The following is a 23,894-nucleotide window of genomic DNA, read 5'->3' as shown; positions in this document are numbered from 1 at the left end:
GCAAGAGCACCCAATACAGCCTTAGCGCGCGGAGAAACAGGTTCCTCCGCGCCTCCAACGGCCGCATACGTCTCCGCCAGCTGGGGTGCCAAATGACCGAGAGGAATAATCCCCGCGATCATCATAGCCGCATGGAAGGAGATCGTCCTATAGGCACAACACACCCGGATCGCCACCTTCCTTTGGAGGCTCCGCACAGCCCGCCCGATTCGCGTATCCTCCACAATGGCGCGCCACCACACCGGTGCCCCATATAGGAGCACCGAGTGGATCACGCCGCTATAGAGGCGCCGCTTCCTCTCGCCCGGTCCGTGAAGGTTCGGAAGGAGCCTTCCAAGGTGCCGAAGGATACCCTCGGCTTTTGGAATTACGGCCTCAAAGTGGGGCCTGAACGACATTTTTGAGTCTACGACAATGCCCAGGTATTTCACACTGGTTCTGACCTCTACGCGAACCCCTCTAAGGCAAATCTTAGGGGGTGAGACATTCCTGCGTCTGCAGAAGGCAGAGGCAGGGAAGGCCATGGCCTCCGTCTTTTGTGGCGCCACTTTAAGGCCCAATCCCTCGATCTCCCTTACCAGGACTTCCAGGTCCTGCTCGGCGTTCACGATGGCCTGCGACAGGTCCCATCCCGATGACAGGAGGGCCGTGTCGTCCGCATAGCAGACGACACGGGAGCCACCTGGCATCGGGATTCGGAGGACACTGTCATAGGCAATGTTCCACAACGTAGGGCCCAAAACGGATCCCTGTGGGACCCCACAATACACCTGTCTTTTCACGACGCGTCCATACTTGTTCGTGTATGCTATGGCGCGTTTGTCCAGGTAACTCTTTATGATGTCCACTATGTAACGTGGAAATTTTCCACGCTCCATAGCCCTAACGATCACAGTCCACGGCAAGGAATTGAAGGCGTTCGAGATATCCAGACTCACCAGGATAACCACCTTCCCGATCCGCGTCGATGCCTCCACGAAGTTTTTAACATCGAGGACGGCATCCACAGTGGATCTTCCCGGCCTAAACCCATATTGTGATGACGACAGGGTACGAGTCTCCTCTAGATAGTTGTTGATCCGGCCAACGACTATCCGCTCGAATAGTTTCCCCAGTTCGCCAATCACGCATATGGGTCTATATGATCCCGATGAGTCCGGGGGCGCGTCCCTTTTCTTTTTGATAAGGACGAGCCTCGCTATCTTCCACGCTGTTGGGAACTTTCCTGTGCTAAGGCATGCAGAAAAGCACTGCGCCAACCCTTTCCCACAGTGTATCGACGCAGCACGCACAACCACACCCGGTATTCCATCCAGTCCAGGAGCCTTTCTTCCTCTTCCTTTTTTCCGGGCAGCAGCCAAGACCTCCTCTTCAGAGATAGTTACCTCCGATAGCGTAGGTTCCTGCGGCTCTTCAACTCCCGGTCCTCCTGGGAACAACTCACAGAGGATTTTTTCCAGTACCTCCTCCTCCATGGTTTCGGTTACTGGTGGGGCATATGGCCTTAGTTTCCCCAAGACCAGTTTGTAGGGTCTTCCCCATGGATCCTCCTCTATGGAGTCCAGCAGGTCCCTCCATGAGTTCCTCTTGGCCACTTTAATAGCCCTAGACAGTGCCCTCCTTGCGTCCCTTCGAGCGTCCAGGCACCGCACTATTTCATCGCCGTTCTTCTTTTTCTTCCTGGCCCTGGAAAGTTTCCTTACTGTGGTCGTCGCAACGGCCCTAAGGTTCGCTAGTTCGTCCGACCACCAGTAAGTACTTCTTCTACCACGGGTTTGTCCCCTTACCCGGGACATGGCCGTGTCGCACGCCTGTTTCAGTGTAGACTGTGCCCACTTCACCATCTTGTCCACACAGTCCGCACCGATCGCACTTCTCCCGCATCCAATTCCACCCGTCCACTCCCCCGAGATGAGGGCCGCCGCCAAGTAGTCCTCATCCAGGGAGTTAATCTTCCAGCGAGGAAACTTTTTCTCCTGTGGGCAAGAGTTTCGGACCCCTGTAGCTTCGTGCCTATAATTATATCTAATATGTAGGTGGTCCGACAGGGACTCAACCTCATCCACTCTCCAGTCCGAGAGGCGGACGCCAGCCGCCGACGTGCCCCACGTTAGATCTATGACGCTCGACCCCTGTGGTCGAACGCACGTAGGACAGCCAACCCGGTTCAGCAAACCCAGATCCAATCTATTGGCCCAGGCACAGAGCAACTCACCTCTCCGGTTACTCCTGCCTTCTGGGTCCCATCTGCTGGACCGGGCATTAAAGTCGCCAGCCACCAACGCTGGGAGAGCGGGAAATGCTTCTAAAAGCTCCTCAAGCTCATTAAGGAGTCTACTAAACATAATTATGTTCTCGCTGGGAGGAAAGTAAACCGAGACTACCAGCGAGTCCCCCCATTTAACGGCTACATAGAAAAGGCCCCTACGCACAAGGCTACAGGGTCTTCTACTTTCGCCCACAAGCACCGCGGAGAGTGAGGTCCCTCCTAGGGATGAGAACCACCTCTCATCCCCCGGAGGAACCCACCATGGTTCCGCAATGATCGCCAGCTCTACTCTGTCCTCGCGCATGCGCTGTGCCAGCAAGTCCTGTGCACGGCGCGCGTGGTTTGTGTTGGTTTGTAGAACAGCAGAGAACATTGTCTATGGACTCTCCGCTGTTTCTACCACTATTGAGGTGCTCGGTACCCCTTGTTCCACCTCCATGTCTTCCTGTGACATTCCTCTATGGGTCTCTTTCCCTGTCACTACACTTCTCCTGTTTGTCATTGTCTCCGAACCACCATTTGGTGCCCTCACGAACACCTTGTCCACCCATTTCTTGGGAGGCACAACCGGGCACTCCCAGGAACCGGCTCGATGGTTAGTCTGTTTCCGGCCAGCATCTGTGCAAACCGGGCACGCCACCTTGTCCGTACATGCTTTGGCCACGTGGCCCGGCTTCCCACAGATGTAGCACAAGTCTGTCCTAGACTTTGTGGCCGGGCACGTTGCCACGACATGTCCTCGCGCAAGGCACCGGTGGCATGTGAGGGGCCGCTGCCTGAGTTCGTGCACTCTCACCTTTGTGAGTCCCACGTCTATTCTGCCCCTTTCCAGGGCCGCTCTGATAACAGGCATCGGAGCCGTGACAGTGGCCTCACCAAGTCTGCCCCTGCCAATCCTGATCTCTCCGACCTTAATGAGGTTGGGGTCCGTTCCAGATCGCACCTCCAAAAGTGCGTTCCTTATGACGGTACCATTGGCGTACGCGTCCAATCCCACCAGCCTCATGGTGCTCGTACGAAGGGGGCGGGTGATTTTTGCCCCTGGGACAGCATTCCTCAAGGCCTCCGCCACCCGGTCGGCCTTCGCATTTGCCCCTTTGCCTCGTACCTGCCATATAAAGGCACCTGTAAGTCCTCTCCTGCAGGACATGGTGCCAATTCCCAGGTCCTTCAGGTTGATTCCTTCCGTGGCCCGCATAAGTGCATCCCTGTACGTCGTCTCCTCGGTACAGGATAGGGAAATTGCAGCGACTTCTCTTTCCCTTTGCAACTTCCTCCTCCGTCGTTGCGCACGGTTTCTCCCCTTCCTTTTCTTCTTGGAGGGCGCCTGTACCAGCAAGGGTTGAGCGTCGTTGACTACATCCCTTGATGCAGCCAGGGAGAGTACATTAGCTTCTCTCCTCTGGACCCTCCTCCTCTTACGGCCAAGTACCTGGACAAAATCATCCTGCGGGGTTAGTGCCTTACCTACACTTACCTGCTTCGCAGGAGGTCTAGTGGACTCAGCACGGAGTGTGGGGCCCCTGTGCGGTCCACCAGCCCCAGTCGCTGCTCCACTCAGCGTCTGCTGCCGTTGTTGTTGCTGCTGCTGCTGTTGTCTCTGCGGCTGCGGCTGACGCTGCTGCTGTTGCCGCTGCGGCTGTTGGTGTAGCTGTTGCAGTACTTGCTGCAGTTGTTGCTGTTGTTGCTGCTGTACTTGCTGCAGCTGTTGCTGCACACTGCGGACAGCCTCCGCCAGTGCCTTCACCGACCCGTCTGAATGCCTTGCGTCCGGGGTCCTATCCTTCGTTTTGGTAACCAAGGGAGTTTCCATCCTCTTGATTACCCTTTTGAGGCGGGTGTTCTCCTCTGACACTTCCTTGTTGCGCAGCTCCATGGCTTTCAGTTCAGCCTTCAGCTGCGCAATTGTTTCCTTCGCCGACGGAGGATCATCTTCACAGTTTTGGAGCCTTACTCTCAGGGTCTTGAGTCCCTCCATAGTTATTCTATGGGTCCTTTTCATTACCCCCGAGATGTCTCCTTTGAGGTTCCGGCATCTCAGCCTAGCTCTTTCGGCATCGATGGAGGCCTCCTTTAGCGTGTCGATCACCCTACCAGTCTCCACCTGAGACAAGGCAGGGGTCTCCGCTCGTCCTCCTTCCCCCAGCACGGGCCAATCTAACACCGACTCATCCTCCTCGGACGAGTACACTACGGGCCTCGCACGCTTCGCCTTCCGCGTCTCCCGTTTGATGGTGAGTCCGGCAAAACGCATGCCTTCAGCCGCCCTAGCAGCCTTCTGCCACTCCTCCAGGTGGCCCTCATCCCTACCTGCTCTTCCTGACGCATTAGACACACCGCAGGCCAGGTCGCCTACCTGCGATGCACTTCCTGACGCATTATCCAGAGCTGGGGCCAGGTTGCCTACCCCAAAATCCTGGCAGTCGTTGGTTGACGACGGCGGGTGGCCTGCCCTACCACCACCTGACACCGCCGTGGCATGGGTATCCCTCCCATGCCCGCTTATTCCATTCGTCGTACTCATCATATTTTATTTTAATACAAGGGAGCCAGGCTCCCCAAGGGAAAGGAAAGGAACGGAAGGAAGCAATAGAGAGCAAAGAGTAGAAAAGAGAGTGATAGAAGAGTAAAGATAGGAATAGCCATACGAGAACATTCATACACCATTCATACAATCCCTTTTAGTCGCCTCATACGACAAGCAGGGAATACTGTGGGAGTATTCTAACCCCCTACCCACAGGGGGGACCCTGACGCAACCCTGACGCAACCCTGACGCAACCCTGACGCAACCCTGACGCAACCCTGACGCAACCCTGACGCAACCCTTTTTTTTTTTTTTTTTTGTTTCGTCAGGAGGAAAAACCTTCATAGGCCCTCTGAGCCCGGTACTCAGAGGAGTGTCGGATTCAGCCCGCCTGGGAATGCTCCCAGGAACGGGTCGCCTACCGACTAAAAAACCTCCCGATTCTTATAACTAACGCGCTGAGAAAACAAGGTGGTGGGCGGGATTACACATATGCGTATTACAAATTCACCCACCACCCCTTCTCGGTGAGCCAGGCCGGTATTCGCCTTGCTCTCATTCATCCATACATCCACATTCACACCACTATAGCGCACTCGACAGGGGCCAACGAGCTCCTGGAGACGCAAAATACTCCCTGACTATATACATATTGGCCCGATTTCCACCCCATGGTGCTCTGACCGGGCCCACTCACCTTCGTTTATACGAACTACCGACTATAAAGGAGCGACGCTTGAGCCAGACGCCGCCTGAGCTGCTCGGAGCCTTGCCCGAGGTGGCCGCACTGGAATCACTCTCCTATGCGGCCAATCGTTCGCGCTCCCATCCGCGTACGAACCCACACGCTCATTCACACATCCATCATCTGCACGCAACCGTTCCCTGCGCCTTTCAGCGTCCTCCTTTGCGCGCATAACCCGTCCAGCGAAGGTCCGAAAGGCCGCCCATCCTCCCGGGACAGTCAGGGAAACCCTGACTATCTCGGGAAGGGTTAGCTGACCTCCCCCCATCGCGGCGATCAATTCATTCCTGGCATCCATCCACGCCGGGCAGTCGATCAGGGTGTGTTCCGCCGTATCCTCACTCCCCTCGCAGTGAAAACAACGTGGGGAGGGGATTTTCCTTATTCCATATAAATACGCCGAGAAACATCCATGACCGGTCATCAGCTGCGTGGTATGAAATGTCGTTCCGATAGAGAACGGCCTTCCAATCCACTCAGCCAACCATTCGGCAATGGCCGCCCTCGTGCGCACTCCCATTGCCTCTGGGGACCCGATGAACTCTAGTTCCTCAGCCCTCCATGCCTCTATTGCCCTCCTTCTGGCAAGAGCACCCAATACAGCCTTAGCGCGCGGAGAAACAGGTTCCTCCGCGCCTCTAACGGCCGCATACGTCTCCGCCAGCTGGGGTGCCAAATGACCGAGAGGAATAATCCCCGCGATCATCATAGCCGCATGGAAGGAGATCGTCCTATAGGCACAACACACCCGGATCGCCACCTTCCTTTGGAGGCTCCGCACAGCCCGCCCGATTCGCGTATCCTCCACAATGGCGCGCCACCACACCGGTGCCCCATATAGGAGCACCGAGTGGATCACGCCGCTATAGAGGCGCCGCTTCCTCTCGCCCGGTCCGTGAAGGTTCGGAAGGAGCCTTCCAAGGTGCCGAAGGATACCCTCGGCTTTTGGAATTACGGCCTCAAAGTGGGGCCTGAACGACATTTTTGAGTCTACGACAATGCCCAGGTATTTCACACTGGTTCTGACCTCTACGCGAACCCCTCTAAGGCAAATCTTAGGGGGTGAGACATTCCTGCGTCTGCAGAAGGCAGAGGCAGGGAAGGCCATGGCCTCCGTCTTTTGTGGCGCCACTTTAAGGCCCAATCCCTCGACCCTGACGCAACCCTGACGCAACCCTGACGCAACCCTGACGCAACCCTGACGCAACCCTGACGCAACCCTGACGCAACCCTGACGCAACCCTGACGCAACCCTGACGCAACCCTGACGCAACCCTGACGCAACCCTGACGCAACCCTGACGCAACCCTGACGCAACCCTTTTTTTTTTTTGTTTCGTCAGGAGGAAAAACCTTCATAGGCCCTCTGAGCCCGGTACTCAGAGGAGTGTCGGATTCAGCCCGCCTGGGAATGCTCCCAGGAACGGGTCGCCTACCGACTAAAAAACCTCCCGATTCTTATAACTAACGCGCTGAGAAAACAAGGTGGTGGGCGGGATTACACATATGCGTATTACAAATTCACCCACCACCCCTTCTCGGTGAGCCAGGCCGGTATTCGCCTTGCTCTCATTCATACATACATCCACATTCACACCACTATAGCGCACTCGACAGGGGCCAACGAGCTCCTGGAGACGCAAAATACTCCCTGACTATATACATATTGGCCCGATTTCCACCCCATGGTGCTCTGACCGGGCCCACTCACCTTCGTTTATACGAACTACCGACTATAAAGGAGCGACGCTTGAGCCAGGCGCCGCCTGAGCTGCTCGGAGCCTTGCCCGAGGTGGCCGCACTGGAATCACTCTCCTATGCGGCCAATCGTTCGCGCTCCCATCCGCGTACGAACCCACACGCTCATTCACACATCCATCATCTGCACGCAACCGTTCCCTGCGCCTTTCAGCGTCCTCCTTTGCGCGCATAACCCGTCCAGCGAAGGTCCGAAAGGCCGCCCATCCTCCCGGGACAGTCAGGGAAACCCTGACTATCCCGGGAAGGGTTAGCTGACCTCCCCCCATCGCGGCGATCAATTCATTCCTGGCATCCATCCACGCCGGGCAGTCGATCAGGGTGTGTTCCGCCGTATCCTCACTCCCCTCGCAGTGAAAACAACGTGGGGAGGGGATTTTCCTTATTCCATATAAATACGCCGAGAAACATCCATGACCGGTCATCAGCTGCGTGGTATGAAATGTCGTTCCGATAGAGAACGGCCTTCCAATCCACTCAGCCAACCATTCGGCAATGGCCGCCCTCGTGCGCACTCCCGTTGCCTCTGGGGACCCGATGAACTCTAGTTCCTCAGCCTTCCATGCCTCTATTGCCCTCCTTCTGGCAAGAGCACCCAATACAGCCTTAGCGCGCGGAGAAACAGGTTCCTCCGCGCCTCCAACGGCCGCATACGTCTCCGCCAGCTGGGGTGCCAAATGACCGAGAGGAATAATCCCCGCGATCATCATAGCCGCATGGAAGGAGATCGTCCTATAGGCACAACACACCCGGATCGCCACCTTCCTTTGGAGGCTCCGCACAGCCCGCCCGATTCGCGTATCCTCCACAATGGCGCGCCACCACACCGGTGCCCCATATAGGAGCACCGAGTGGATCACGCCGCTATAGAGGCGCCGCTTCCTCTCGCCCGGTCCGTGAAGGTTCGGAAGGAGCCTTCCAAGGTGCCGAAGGATACCCTCGGCTTTTGGAATTACGGCCTCAAAGTGGGGCCTGAACGACATTTTTGAGTCTACGACAATGCCCAGGTATTTCACACTGGTTCTGACCTCTACGCGAACCCCTCTAAGGCAAATCTTAGGGGGTGAGACATTCCTGCGTCTGCAGAAGGCAGAGGCAGGGAAGGCCATGGCCTCCGTCTTTTGTGGCGCCACTTTAAGGCCCAATCCCTCGATCTCCCTTACCAGGACTTCCAGGTCCTGCTCGGCGTTCACGATGGCCTGCGACAGGTCCCATCCCGATGACAGGAGGGCCGTGTCGTCCGCATAGCAGACGACACGGGAGCCACCTGGCATCGGGATTCGGAGGACACTGTCATAGGCAATGTTCCACAACGTAGGGCCCAAAACGGATCCCTGTGGGACCCCACAATACACCTGTCTTTTCACGACGCGTCCATACTTGTTCGTGTATGCTATGGCGCGTTTGTCCAGGTAACTCTTTATGATGTCCACTATGTAACGTGGAAATTTTCCACGCTCCATAGCCCTAACGATCACAGTCCACGGCAAGGAATTGAAGGCGTTCGAGATATCCAGACTCACCAGGATAACCACCTTCCCGATCCGCGTCGATGCCTCCACGAAGTTTTTAACATCGAGGACGGCATCCACAGTGGATCTTCCCGGCCTAAACCCATATTGTGATGACGACAGGGTACGAGTCTCCTCTAGATAGTTGTTGATCCGGCCAACGACTATCCGCTCGAATAGTTTCCCCAGTTCGCCAATCACGCATATGGGTCTATATGATCCCGATGAGTCCGGGGGCGCGTCCCTTTTCTTTTTGATAAGGACGAGCCTCGCTATCTTCCACGCTGTTGGGAACTTTCCTGTGCTAAGGCATGCAGAAAAGCACTGCGCCAACCCTTTCCCACAGTGTATCGACGCAGCACGCACAACCACACCCGGTATTCCATCCAGTCCAGGAGCCTTTCTTCCTCTTCCTTTTTTCCGGGCAGCAGCCAAGACCTCCTCTTCAGAGATAGTTACCTCCGATAGCGTAGGTTCCTGCGGCTCTTCAACTCCCGGTCCTCCTGGGAACAACTCACAGAGGATTTTTTCCAGTACCTCCTCCTCCATGGTTTCGGTTACTGGTGGGGCATATGGCCTTAGTTTCCCCAAGACCAGTTTGTAGGGTCTTCCCCATGGATCCTCCTCTATGGAGTCCAGCAGGTCCCTCCATGAGTTCCTCTTGGCCACTTTAATAGCCCTAGACAGTGCCCTCCTTGCGTCCCTTCGAGCGTCCAGGCACCGCACTATTTCATCGCCGTTCTTCTTTTTCTTCCTGGCCCTGGAAAGTTTCCTTACTGTGGTCGTCGCAACGGCCCTAAGGTTCGCTAGTTCGTCCGACCACCAGTAAGTACTTCTTCTACCACGGGTTTGTCCCCTTACCCGGGACATGGCCGTGTCGCACGCCTGTTTCAGTGTAGACTGTGCCCACTTCACCATCTTGTCCACACAGTCCGCACCGATCGCACTTCTCCCGCATCCAATTCCACCCGTCCACTCCCCCGAGATGAGGGCCGCCGCCAAGTAGTCCTCATCCAGGGAGTTAATCTTCCAGCGAGGAAACTTTTTCTCCTGTGGGCAAGAGTTTCGGACCCCTGTAGCTTCGTGCCTATAATTATATCTAATATGTAGGTGGTCCGACAGGGACTCAACCTCATCCACTCTCCAGTCCGAGAGGCGGACGCCAGCCGCCGACGTGCCCCACGTTAGATCTATGACGCTCGACCCCTGTGGTCGAACGCACGTAGGACAGCCAACCCGGTTCAGCAAACCCAGATCCAATCTATTGGCCCAGGCACAGAGCAACTCACCTCTCCGGTTACTCCTGCCTTCTGGGTCCCATCTGCTGGACCGGGCATTAAAGTCGCCAGCCACCAGCGCTGGGAGAGCGGGAAATGCTTCTAAAAGCTCCTCAAGCTCATTAAGGAGTCTACTAAACATAATTATGTTCTCGCTGGGAGGAAAGTAAACCGAGACTACCAGCGAGTCCCCCCATTTAACGGCTACATAGAAAAGGCCCCTACGCACAAGGCTACAGGGTCTTCTACTTTCGCCCACAAGCACCGCGGAGAGTGAGGTCCCTCCTAGGGATGAGAACCACCTCTCATCCCCCGGAGGAACCCACCATGGTTCCGCAATGATCGCCAGCTCTACTCTGTCCTCGCGCATGCGCTGTGCCAGCAAGTCCTGTGCACGGCGCGCGTGGTTTGTGTTGGTTTGTAGAACAGCAGAGAACATTGTCTATGGACTCTCCGCTGTTTCTACCACTATTGAGGTGCTCGGTACCCCTTGTTCCACCTCCATGTCTTCCTGTGACATTCCTCTATGGGTCTCTTTCCCTGTCACTACACTTCTCCTGTTTGTCATTGTCTCCGAACCACCATTTGGTGCCCTCACGAACACCTTGTCCACCCATTTCTTGGGAGGCACAACCGGGCACTCCCAGGAACCGGCTCGATGGTTAGTCTGTTTCCGGCCAGCATCTGTGCAAACCGGGCACGCCACCTTGTCCGTACATGCTTTGGCCACGTGGCCCGGCTTCCCACAGATGTAGCACAAGTCTGTCCTAGACTTTGTGGCCGGGCACGTTGCCACGACATGTCCTCGCGCAAGGCACCGGTGGCATGTGAGGGGCCGCTGCCTGAGTTCGTGCACTCTCACCTTTGTGAGTCCCACGTCTATTCTGCCCCTTTCCAGGGCCGCTCTGATAACAGGCATCGGAGCCGTGACAGTGGCCTCACCAAGTCTGCCCCTGCCAATCCTGATCTCTCCGACCTTAATGAGGTTGGGGTCCGTTCCAGATCGCACCTCCAAAAGTGCGTTCCTTATGACGGTACCATTGGCGTACGCGTCCAATCCCACCAGCCTCATGGTGCTCGTACGAAGGGGGCGGGTGATTTTTGCCCCTGGGACAGCATTCCTCAAGGCCTCCGCCACCCGGTCGGCCTTCGCATTTGCCCCTTTGCCTCGTACCTGCCATATAAAGGCACCTGTAAGTCCTCTCCTGCAGGACATGGTGCCAATTCCCAGGTCCTTCAGGTTGATTCCTTCCGTGGCCCGCATAAGTGCATCCCTGTACGTCGTCTCCTCGGTACAGGATAGGGAAATTGCAGCGACTTCTCTTTCCCTTTGCAACTTCCTCCTCCGTCGTTGCGCACGGTTTCTCCCCTTCCTTTTCTTCTTGGAGGGCGCCTGTACCAGCAAGGGTTGAGCGTCGTTGACTACATCCCTTGATGCAGCCAGGGAGAGTACATTAGCTTCTCTCCTCTGGACCCTCCTCCTCTTACGGCCAAGTACCTGGACAAAATCATCCTGCGGGGTTAGTGCCTTACCTACACTTACCTGCTTCGCAGGAGGTCTAGTGGACTCAGCACGGAGTGTGGGGCCCCTGTGCGGTCCACCAGCCCCAGTCGCTGCTCCACTCAGCGTCTGCTGCCGTTGTTGTTGCTGCTGCTGCTGTTGTCTCTGCGGCTGCGGCTGACGCTGCTGCTGTTGCCGCTGCGGCTGTTGGTGTAGCTGTTGCAGTACTTGCTGCAGTTGTTGCTGTTGTTGCTGCTGTACTTGCTGCAGCTGTTGCTGCACACTGCGGACAGCCTCCGCCAGTGCCTTCACCGACCCGTCTGAATGCCTTGCGTCCGGGGTCCTATCCTTCGTTTTGGTAACCAAGGGAGTTTCCATCCTCTTGATTACCCTTTTGAGGCGGGTGTTCTCCTCTGACACTTCCTTGTTGCGCAGCTCCATGGCTTTCAGTTCAGCCTTCAGCTGCGCAATTGTTTCCTTCGCCGACGGAGGATCATCTTCACAGTTTTGGAGCCTTACTCTCAGGGTCTTGAGTCCCTCCATAGTTATTCTATGGGTCCTTTTCATTACCCCCGAGATGTCTCCTTTGAGGTTCCGGCATCTCAGCCTAGCTCTTTCGGCATCGATGGAGGCCTCCTTTAGCGTGTCGATCACCCTACCAGTCTCCACCTGAGACAAGGCAGGGGTCTCCGCTCGTCCTCCTTCCCCCAGCACGGGCCAATCTAACACCGACTCATCCTCCTCGGACGAGTACACTACGGGCCTCGCACGCTTCGCCTTCCGCGTCTCCCGTTTGATGGTGAGTCCGGCAAAACGCATGCCTTCAGCCGCCCTAGCAGCCTTCTGCCACTCCTCCAGGTGGCCCTCATCCCTACCTGCTCTTCCTGACGCATTAGACACACCGCAGGCCAGGTCGCCTACCTGCGATGCACTTCCTGACGCATTATCCAGAGCTGGGGCCAGGTTGCCTACCCCAAACTCCTGGCAGTCGTTGGTTGACGACGGCGGGTGGCCTGCCCTACCACCACCTGACACCGCCGTGGCATGGGTATCCCTCCCATGCCCGCTTATTCCATTCGTCGTACTCATCATATTTTATTTTAATACAAGGGAGCCAGGCTCCCCAAGGGAAAGGAAAGGAACGGAAGGAAGCAATAGAGAGCAAAGAGTAGAAAAGAGAGTGATAGAAGAGTAAAGATAGGAATAGCCATACGAGAACATTCATACACCATTCATACAATCCCTTTTAGTCGCCTCATACGACAAGCAGGGAATACTGTGGGAGTATTCTAACCCCCTACCCACAGGGGGGACCCTGACGCAACCCTGACGCAACCCTAACGCAACCCTGACGCAACCCTGACGCAACCCTGACGCAACCCTGACGCAACCCTGACGCAACCCTGACGCAACCCTGACGCAACCCTGACGCAACCCTGACGCAACCCTGACGCAACCCTGACGCAACCCTGACGCAACCCTGACGCAACCCTGACGCAACCCTGACGCAACCCTTTTTTTTTTTTTTTTGTTTCGTCAGGAGGAAAAACCTTCATAGGCCCTCTGAGCCCGGTACTCAGAGGAGTGTCGGATTCAGCCCGCCTGGGAATGCTCCCAGGAACGGGTCGCCTACCGACTAAAAAACCTCCCGATTCTTATAACTAACGCGCTGAGAAAACAAGGTGGTGGGCGGGATTACACATATGCGTATTACAAATTCACCCACCACCCCTTCTCGGTGAGCCAGGCCGGTATTCGCCTTGCTCTCATTCATCCATACATCCACATTCACACCACTATAGCGCACTCGACAGGGGCCAACGAGCTCCTGGAGACGCAAAATACTCCCTGACTATATACATATTGGCCCGATTTCCACCCCATGGTGCTCTGACCGGGCCCACTCACCTTCGTTTATACGAACTACCGACTATAAAGGAGCGACGCTTGAGCCAGGCGCCGCCTGAGCTGCTCGGAGCCTTGCCCGAGGTGGCCGCACTGGAATCACTCTCCTATGCGGCCAATCGTTCGCGCTCCCATCCGCGTACGAACCCACACGCTCATTCACACATCCATCATCTGCACGCAACCGTTCCCTGCGCCTTTCAGCGTCCTCCTTTGCGCGCATAACCCGTCCAGCGAAGGTCCGAAAGGCCGCCCATCCTCCCGGGACAGTCAGGGAAACCCTGACTATCTCGGGAAGGGTTAGCTGACCTCCCCCATCGCGGCGATCAATTCATTCCTGGCATCCATCCACGCCGGGCAGTCGATCAGGGTGTGTTCCGCCGTATCCTCACTCCCCTCGCAGTGAAAACAACGTGGGGAGGGGATTTTCCTTATTCCATATAAATACGCCGAGAAACATCCATGACCGGTCATCAGCTGCGTGGTATGAAATGTCGTTCCGATAGAGAACGGCCTTCCAATCCACTCAGCCAACCATTCGGCAATGGCCGCCCTCGTGCGCACTCCCGTTGCCTCTGGGGACCCGATGAACTCTAGTTCCTCAGCCTTCCATGCCTCTATTGCCCTCCTTCTGGCAAGAGCACCCAATACAGCCTTAGCGCGCGGAGAAACAGGTTCCTCCGCGCCTCTAACGGCCGCATACGTCTCCGCCAGCTGGGGTGCCAAATGACCGAGAGGAATAATCCCCGCGATCATCATAGCCGCATGGAAGGAGATCGTCCTATAGGCACAACACACCCGGATCGCCACCTTCCTTTGGAGGCTCCGCACAGCCCGCCCGATTCGCGTATCCTCCACAATGGCGCGCCACCACACCGGTGCCCCATATAGGAGCACCGAGTGGATCACGCCGCTATAGAGGCGCCGCTTCCTCTCGCCCGGTCCGTGAAGGTTCGGAAGGAGCCTTCCAAGGTGCCGAAGGATACCCTCGGCTTTTGGAATTACGGCCTCAAAGTGGGGCCTGAACGACATTTTTGAGTCTACCACAATGCCCAGGTATTTCACACTGGTTCTGACCTCTACGCGAACCCCTCTAAGGCAAATCTTAGGGGGTGAGACATTCCTGCGTCTGCAGAAGGCAGAGGCAGGGAAGGCCATGGCCTCCGTCTTTTGTGGCGCCACTTTAAGGCCCAATCCCTCGATCTCCCTTACCAGGACTTCCAGGTCCTGCTCGGCGTTCACGATGGCCTGCGACAGGTCCCATCCCGATGACAGGAGGGCCGTGTCGTCCGCATAGCAGACGACACGGGAGCCACCTGGCATCGGGATTCGGAGGACACTGTCATAGGCAATGTTCCACAACGTAGGGCCCAAAACGGATCCCTGTGGGACCCCACAATACACCTGTCTTTTCACGACGCGTCCATACTTGTTCGTGTATGCTATGGCGCGTTTGTCCAGGTAACTCTTTATGATGTCCACTATGTAACGTGGAAATTTTCCACGCTCCATAGCCCTAACGATCACAGTCCACGGCAAGGAATTGAAGGCGTTCGAGATATCCAGACTCACCAGGATAACCACCTTCCCGATCCGCGTCGATGCCTCCACGAAGTTTTTAACATCGAGGACGGCATCCACAGTGGATCTTCCCGGCCTAAACCCATATTGTGATGACGACAGGGTACGAGTCTCCTCTAGATAGTTGTTGATCCGGCCAACGACTATCCGCTCGAATAGTTTCCCCAGTTCGCCAATCACGCATATGGGTCTATATGATCCCGATGAGTCCGGGGGCGCGTCCCTTTTCTTTTTGATAAGGACGAGCCTCGCTATCTTCCACGCTGTTGGGAACTTTCCTGTGCTAAGGCATGCAGAAAAGCACTGCGCCAACCCTTTCCCACAGTGTATCGACGCAGCACGCACAACCACACCCGGTATTCCATCCAGTCCAGGAGCCTTTCTTCCTCTTCCTTTTTTCCGGGCAGCAGCCAAGACCTCCTCTTCAGAGATAGTTACCTCCGATAGCGTAGGTTCCTGCGGCTCTTCAACTCCCGGTCCTCCTGGGAACAACTCACAGAGGATTTTTTCCAGTACCTCCTCCTCCATGGTTTCGGTTACTGGTGGGGCATATGGCCTTAGTTTCCCCAAGACCAGTTTGTAGGGTCTTCCCCATGGATCCTCCTCTATGGAGTCCAGCAGGTCCCTCCATGAGTTCCTCTTGGCCACTTTAATAGCCCTAGACAGTGCCCTCCTTGCGTCCCTTCGAGCGTCCAGGCACCGCACTATTTCATCGCCGTTCTTCTTTTTCTTCCTGGCCCTGGAAAGTTTCCTTACTGTGGTCGTCGCAACGGCCCTAAGGTTCGCTAGTTCGTCCGACCACCAGTAAGTACTTCTTCTACCACGGGTTTGTCCCCTTACCCGGGACATGGCCGTGTCGCACGCCTGTTTCAGTGTAGACTGTGCCCACTTCACCATCTTGTCCACACAGTCCGCACCGATCGCACTTCTCCCGCATCCAATTCCACCCGTCCACTCCCCCGAGATGAGGGCCGCCGCCAAGTAGTCCTCATCCAGGGAGTTAATCTTCCAGCGAGGAAACTTTTTCTCCTGTGGGCAAGAGTTTCGGACCCCTGTAGCTTCGTGCCTATAATTATATCTAATATGTAGGTGGTCCGACAGGGACTCAACCTCATCCACTCTCCAGTCCGAGAGGCGGACGCCAGCCGCCGACGTGCCCCACGTTAGATCTATGACGCTCGACCCCTGTGGTCGAACGCACGTAGGACAGCCAACCCGGTTCAGCAAACCCAGATCCAATCTATTGGCCCAGGCACAGAGCAACTCACCTCTCCGGTTACTCCTGCCTTCTGGGTCCCATCTGCTGGACCGGGCATTAAAGTCGCCAGCCACCAGCGCTGGGAGAGCGGGAAATGCTTCTAAAAGCTCCTCAAGCTCATTAAGGAGTCTACTAAACATAATTATGTTCTCGCTGGGAGGAAAGTAAACCGAGACTACCAGCGAGTCCCCCCATTTAACGGCTACATAGAAAAGGCCCCTACGCACAAGGCTACAGGGTCTTCTACTTTCGCCCACAAGCACCGCGGAGAGTGAGGTCCCTCCTAGGGATGAGAACCACCTCTCATCCCCCGGAGGAACCCACCATGGTTCCGCAATGATCGCCAGCTCTACTCTGTCCTCGCGCATGCGCTGTGCCAGCAAGTCCTGTGCACGGCGCGCGTGGTTTGTGTTGGTTTGTAGAACAGCAGAGAACATTGTCTATGGACTCTCCGCTGTTTCTACCACTATTGAGGTGCTCGGTACCCCTTGTTCCACCTCCATGTCTTCCTGTGACATTCCTCTATGGGTCTCTTTCCCTGTCACTACACTTCTCCTGTTTGTCATTGTCTCCGAACCACCATTTGGTGCCCTCACGAACACCTTGTCCACCCATTTCTTGGGAGGCACAACCGGGCACTCCCAGGAACCGGCTCGATGGTTAGTCTGTTTCCGGCCAGCATCTGTGCAAACCGGGCACGCCACCTTGTCCGTACATGCTTTGGCCACGTGGCCCGGCTTCCCACAGATGTAGCACAAGTCTGTCCTAGACTTTGTGGCCGGGCACGTTGCCACGACATGTCCTCGCGCAAGGCACCGGTGGCATGTGAGGGGCCGCTGCCTGAGTTCGTGCACTCTCACCTTTGTGAGTCCCACGTCTATTCTGCCCCTTTCCAGGGCCGCTCTGATAACAGGCATCGGAGCCGTGACAGTGGCCTCACCAAGTCTGCCCCTGCCAATCCTGATCTCTCCGACCTTAATGAGGTTGGGGTCCGTTCCAGATCGCACCTCCAAAAGTGCGTTCCTTATGACGGTACCATTGGCGTACGCGTCCAATCCCACCAGCCTCATGGTGCTCGTACGAAGGGGGCGGGTGATTTTTGCCCCTGGGACAGCATTCCTCAAGGCCTCCGCCACCCGGTCGGCCTTCGCATTTGCCCCTTTGCCTCGTACCTGCCATATAAAGGCACCTGTAAGTCCTCTCCTGCAGGACATGGTGCCAATTCCCAGGTCCTTCAGGTTGATTCCTTCCGTGGCCCGCATAAGTGCATCCCTGTACGTCGTCTCCTCGGTACAGGATAGGGAAATTGCAGCGACTTCTCTTTCCCTTTGCAACTTCCTCCTCCGTCGTTGCGCACGGTTTCTCCCCTTCCTTTTCTTCTTGGAGGGCGCCTGTACCAGCAAGGGTTGAGCGTCGTTGACTACATCCCTTGATGCAGCCAGGGAGAGTACATTAGCTTCTCTCCTCTGGACCCTCCTCCTCTTACGGCCAAGTACCTGGACAAAATCATCCTGCGGGGTTAGTGCCTTACCTACACTTACCTGCTTCGCAGGAGGTCTAGTGGACTCAGCACGGAGTGTGGGGCCCCTGTGCGGTCCACCAGCCCCAGTCGCTGCTCCACTCAGCGTCTGCTGCCGTTGTTGTTGCTGCTGCTGCTGTTGTCTCTGCGGCTGCGGCTGACGCTGCTGCTGTTGCCGCTGCGGCTGTTGGTGTAGCTGTTGCAGTACTTGCTGCAGTTGTTGCTGTTGTTGCTGCTGTACTTGCTGCAGCTGTTGCTGCACACTGCGGACAGCCTCCGCCAGTGCCTTCACCGACCCGTCTGAATGCCTTGCGTCCGGGGTCCTATCCTTCGTTTTGGTAACCAAGGGAGTTTCCATCCTCTTGATTACCCTTTTGAGGCGGGTGTTCTCCTCTGACACTTCCTTGTTGCGCAGCTCCATGGCTTTCAGTTCAGCCTTCAGCTGCGCAATTGTTTCCTTCGCCGACGGAGGATCATCTTCACAGTTTTGGAGCCTTACTCTCAGGGTCTTGAGTCCCTCCATAGTTATTCTATGGGTCCTTTTCATTACCCCCGAGATGTCTCCTTTGAGGTTCCGGCATCTCAGCCTAGCTCTTTCGGCATCGATGGAGGCCTCCTTTAGCGTGTCGATCACCCTACCAGTCTCCACCTGAGACAAGGCAGGGGTCTCCGCTCGTCCTCCTTCCCCCAGCACGGGCCAATCTAACACCGACTCATCCTCCTCGGACGAGTACACTACGGGCCTCGCACGCTTCGCCTTCCGCGTCTCCCGTTTGATGGTGAGTCCGGCAAAACGCATGCCTTCAGCCGCCCTAGCAGCCTTCTGCCACTCCTCCAGGTGGCCCTCATCCCTACCTGCTCTTCCTGACGCATTAGACACACCGCAGGCCAGGTCGCCTACCTGCGATGCACTTCCTGACGCATTATCCAGAGCTGGGGCCAGGTTGCCTACCCCAAACTCCTGGCAGTCGTTGGTTGACGACGGCGGGTGGCCTGCCCTACCACCACCTGACACCGCCGTGGCATGGGTATCCCTCCCATGCCCGCTTATTCCATTCGTCGTACTCATCATATTTTATTTTAATACAAGGGAGCCAGGCTCCCCAAGGGAAAGGAAAGGAACGGAAGGAAGCAATAGAGAGCAAAGAGTAGAAAAGAGAGTGATAGAAGAGTAAAGATAGGAATAGCCATACGAGAACATTCATACACCATTCATACAATCCCTTTTAGTCGCCTCATACGACAAGCAGGGAATACTGTGGGAGTATTCTAACCCCCTACCCACAGGGGGAACCCTGACGCAACCCTGACGCAACCCTGACGCAACCCTGACGCAACCCTGACGCAACCCTGACGCAACCCTGACGCAACCCTGACGCAACCCTTTTTTTTTTTTTTTTTTTTTTTTTTTTTGTTTCGTCAGGAGGAAAAACCTTCATAGGCCCTCTGAGCCCGGTACTCAGAGGAGTGTCGGATTCAGCCCGCCTGGGAATGCTCCCAGGAACGGGTCGCCTACCGACTAAAAAACCTCGCGATTCTTATAACTAACGCGCTGAGAAAACAAGGTGGTGGGCGGGATTACACATATGCGTATTACAAATTCACCCACCACCCCTTCTCGGTGAGCCAGGCCGGTATTCGCCTTGCTCTCATTCATCCATACATCCACATTCACACCACTATAGCGCACTCGACAGGGGCCAACGAGCTCCTGGAGACGCAAAATACTCCCTGACTATATACATATTGGCCCGATTTCCACCCCATGGTGCTCTAACCGGGCCCACTCACCTTCGTTTATACGAACTACCGACTATAAAGGAGCGACGCTTGAGCCAGGCGCCGCCTGAGCTGCTCGGAGCCTTGCCCGAGGTGGCCGCACTGGAATCACTCTCCTATGCGGCCAATCGTTCGCGCTCCCATCCGCGTACGAACCCACACGCTCATTCACACATCCATCATCTGCACGCAACCGTTCCCTGCGCCTTTCAGCGTCCTCCTTTGCGCGCATAACCCGTCCAGCGAAGGTCCGAAAGGCCGCCCATCCTCCCGGGACAGTCAGGGAAACCCTGACTATCTCGGGAAGGGTTAGCTGACCTCCCCCCATCGCGGCGATCAATTCATTCCTGGCATCCATCCACGCCGGGCAGTCGATCAGGGTGTGTTCCGCCGTATCCTCACTCCCCTCGCAGTGAAAACAACGTGGGGAGGGGATTTTCCTTATTCCATATAAATACGCCGAGAAACATCCATGACCGGTCATCAGCTGCGTGGTATGAAATGTCGTTCCGATAGAGAACGGCCTTCCAATCCACTCAGCCAACCATTCGGCAATGGCCGCCCTCGTGCGCACTCCCGTTGCCTCTGGGGACCCGATGAACTCTAGTTCCTCAGCCTTCCATGCCTCCATTGCCCTCCTTCTGGCAAGAGCACCCAATACAGCCTTAGCGCGCGGAGAAACAGGTTCCTCCGCGCCTCCAACGGCCGCATACGTCTCCGCCAGCTGGGGTGCCAAATGACCGAGAGGAATAATCCCCGCGATCATCATAGCCGCATGGAAGGAGATCGTCCTATAGGCACAACACACCCGGATCGCCACCTTCCTTTGGAGGCTCCGCACAGCCCGCCCGATTCGCGTATCCTCCACAATGGCGCGCCACCACACCGGTGCCCCATATAGGAGCACCGAGTGGATCACGCCGCTATAGAGGCGCCGCTTCCTCTCGCCCGGTCCGTGAAGGTTCGGAAGAAGCCTTCCAAGGTGCCGAAGGATACCCTCGGCTTTTGGAATTACGGCCTCAAAGTGGGGCCTGAACGACATTTTTGAGTCTACCACAATGCCCAGGTATTTCACACTGGTTCTGACCTCTACGCGAACCCCTCTAAGGCAAATCTTAGGGGGTGAGACATTCCTGCGTCTGCAGAAGGCAGAGGCAGGGAAGGCCATGGCCTCCGTCTTTTGTGGCGCCACTTTAAGGCCCAATCCCTCGATCTCCCTTACCAGGACTTCCAGGTCCTGCTCGGCGTTCACGATGGCCTGCGACAGGTCCCATCCCGATGACAGGAGGGCCGTGTCGTCCGCATAGCAGACGACACGGGAGCCACCTGGCATCGGGATTCGGAGGACACTGTCATAGGCAATGTTCCACAACGTAGGGCCCAAAACGGATCCCTGTGGGACCCCACAATACACCTGTCTTTTCACGACGCGTCCATACTTGTTCGTGTATGCTATGGCGCGTTTGTCCAGATAACTCTTTATGATGTCCACTATGTAACGTGGAAATTTTCCACGCTCCATAGCCCTAACGATCACAGTCCACGGCAAGGAATTGAAGGCGTTCGAGATATCCAGACTCACCAGGATAACCACCTTCCCGATCCGCGTCGATGCCTCCACGAAGTTTTTAACATCGAGGACGGCATCCACAGTGGATCTTCCCGGCCTAAACCCATATTGTGATGACGACAGGGTACGAGTCTCCTCTAGATAGTTGTTGATCCGGCCAACGACTATCCGCTCGAATAGTTTCCCCAGTTCGCCAATCACGCATATGGGTCTATATGATCCCGATGAGTCCGGGGGCGCGTCCCTTTTCTTTTTGATAAGGACGAGCCTCGCTATCTTCCACGCTGTTGGGAACTTTCCTGTGCTAAGGCATGCAGAAAAGCACTGCGCCAACCCTTTCCCACAGTGTATCGACGCAGCACGCACAACCACACCCGGTATTCCATCCAGTCCAGGAGCCTTTCTTCCTCTTCCTTTTTTCCGGGCAGCAGCCAAGACCTCCTCTTCAGAGATAGTTACCTCCGATAGCGTAGGTTCCTGCGGCTCTTCAACTCCCGGTCCTCCTGGGAACAACTCACAGAGGATTTTTTCCAGTACCTCCTCCTCCATGGTTTCGGTTACTGGTGGGGCATATGGCCTTAGTTTCCCCAAGACCAGTTTGTAGGGTCTTCCCCATGGATCCTCCTCTATGGAGTCCAGCAGGTCCCTCCATGAGTTCCTCTTGGCCACTTTAATAGCCCTAGACAGTGCCCTCCTTGCGTCCCTTCGAGCGTCCAGGCACCGCACTATTTCATCGCCGTTCTTCTTTTTCTTCCTGGCCCTGGAAAGTTTCCTTACTGTGGTCGTCGCAACGGCCCTAAGGTTCGCTAGTTCGTCCGACCATCAGTAAGTACTTCTTCTACCACGGGTTTGTCCCCTTACCCGGGACATGGCCGTGTCGCACGCCTGTTTCAGTGTAGACTGTGCCCACTTCACCATCTTGTCCACACAGTCCGCACCGATCGCACTTCTCCCGCATCCAATTCCACCCGTCCACTCCCCCGAGATGAGGGCCGCCGCCAAGTAGTCCTCATCCAGGGAGTTAATCTTCCAGCGAGGAAACTTTTTCTCCTGTGGGCAAGAGTTTCGGACCCCTGTAGCTTCGTGCCTATAATTATATCTAATATGTAGGTGGTCCGACAGGGACTCAACCTCATCCACTCTCCAGTCCGAGAGGCGGACGCCAGCCGCCGACGTGCCCCACGTTAGATCTATGACGCTCGACCCCTGTGGTCGAACGCACGTAGGACAGCCAACCCGGTTCAGCAAACCCAGATCCAATCTATTGGCCCAGGCACAGAGCAACTCACCTCTCCGGTTACTCCTGCCTTCTGGGTCCCATCTGCTGGACCGGGCATTAAAGTCGCCAGCCACCAGCGCTGGGAGAGCGGGAAATGCTTCTAAAAGCTCCTCAAGCTCATTAAGGAGTCTACTAAACATAATTATGTTCTCGCTGGGAGGAAAGTAAACCGAGACTACCAGCGAGTCCCCCCATTTAACGGCTACATAGAAAAGGCCCCTACGCACAAGGCTACAGGGTCTTCTACTTTCGCCCACAAGCACCGCGGAGAGTGAGGTCCCTCCTAGGGATGAGAACCACCTCTCATCCCCCGGAGGAACCCACCATGGTTCCGCAATGATCGCCAGCTCTACTCTGTCCTCGCGCATGCGCTGTGCCAGCAAGTCCTGTGCACGGCGCGCGTGGTTTGTGTTGGTTTGTAGAACAGCAGAGAACATTGTCTATGGACTCTCCGCTGTTTCTACCACTATTGAGGTGCTCGGTACCCCTTGTTCCACCTCCATGTCTTCCTGTGACATTCCTCTATGGGTCTCTTTCCCTGTCACTACACTTCTCCTGTTTGTCATTGTCTCCGAACCACCATTTGGTGCCCTCACGAACACCTTGTCCACCCATTTCTTGGGAGGCACAACCGGGCACTCCCAGGAACCGGCTCGATGGTTAGTCTGTTTCCGGCCAGCATCTGTGCAAACCGGGCACGCCACCTTGTCCGTACATGCTTTGGCCACGTGGCCCGGCTTCCCACAGATGTAGCACAAGTCTGTCCTAGACTTTGTGGCCGGGCACGTTGCCACGACATGTCCTCGCGCAAGGCACCGGTGGCATGTGAGGGGCCGCTGCCTGAGTTCGTGCACTCTCACCTTTGTGAGTCCCACGTCTATTCTGCCCCTTTCCAGGGCCGCTCTGATAACAGGCATCGGAGCCGTGACAGTGGCCTCACCAAGTCTGCCCCTGCCAATCCTGATCTCTCCGACCTTAATGAGGTTGGGGTCCGTTCCAGATCGCACCTCCAAAAGTGCGTTCCTTATGACGGTACCATTGGCGTACGCGTCCAATCCCACCAGCCTCATGGTGCTCGTACGAAGGGGGCGGGTGATTTTTGCCCCTGGGACAGCATTCCTCAAGGCCTCCGCCACCCGGTCGGCCTTCGCATTTGCCCCTTTGCCTCGTACCTGCCATATAAAGGCACCTGTAAGTCCTCTCCTGCAGGACATGGTGCCAATTCCCAGGTCCTTCAGGTTGATTCCTTCCGTGGCCCGCATAAGTGCATCCCTGTACGTCGTCTCCTCGGTACAGGATAGGGAAATTGCAGCGACTTCTCTTTCCCTTTGCAACTTCCTCCTCCGTCGTTGCGCACGGTTTCTCCCCTTCCTTTTCTTCTTGGAGGGCGCCTGTACCAGCAAGGGTTGAGCGTCG

General features: G+C 56.1%; 1 protein-coding gene across 1 annotated transcript; it reads right to left on the bottom strand.

Moving 5' to 3' along the window:
- Nucleotides 1-22,021: 22,021 nt before the first annotated feature.
- On the bottom strand, nt 22,022-22,915 carry LOC146872112 (uncharacterized). Its single transcript, XM_085664368.1, has one exon. The coding sequence runs from the start codon at nt 22,913-22,915 to the stop codon at nt 22,022-22,024; it is 894 nt and encodes a 297-aa protein (XP_085520494.1).
- Between the last annotated feature and the right edge of the window lie 979 nt (nt 22,916-23,894).

The sequence above is a fragment of the Vespa mandarinia genome, unplaced genomic scaffold (assembly GCF_050613455.1).
Source record: "Vespa mandarinia isolate Hongniang unplaced genomic scaffold, ASM5061345v1 scaffold_51, whole genome shotgun sequence".
NCBI lineage: Eukaryota > Metazoa > Arthropoda > Insecta > Hymenoptera > Vespidae > Vespa > Vespa mandarinia.
The sequence above is the reverse complement of the archived record's forward strand: the minus strand, read 5'-3'. Positions and strand labels throughout refer to the sequence as shown.

Bases quoted from the DNA above. Each gene is read 5' to 3' on its own strand.
- LOC146872112 (XM_085664368.1), bottom strand. From the start codon at position 22,915: ATGTTCTCTGCTGTTCTACAAACCAACACAAACCACGCGCGCCGTGCA.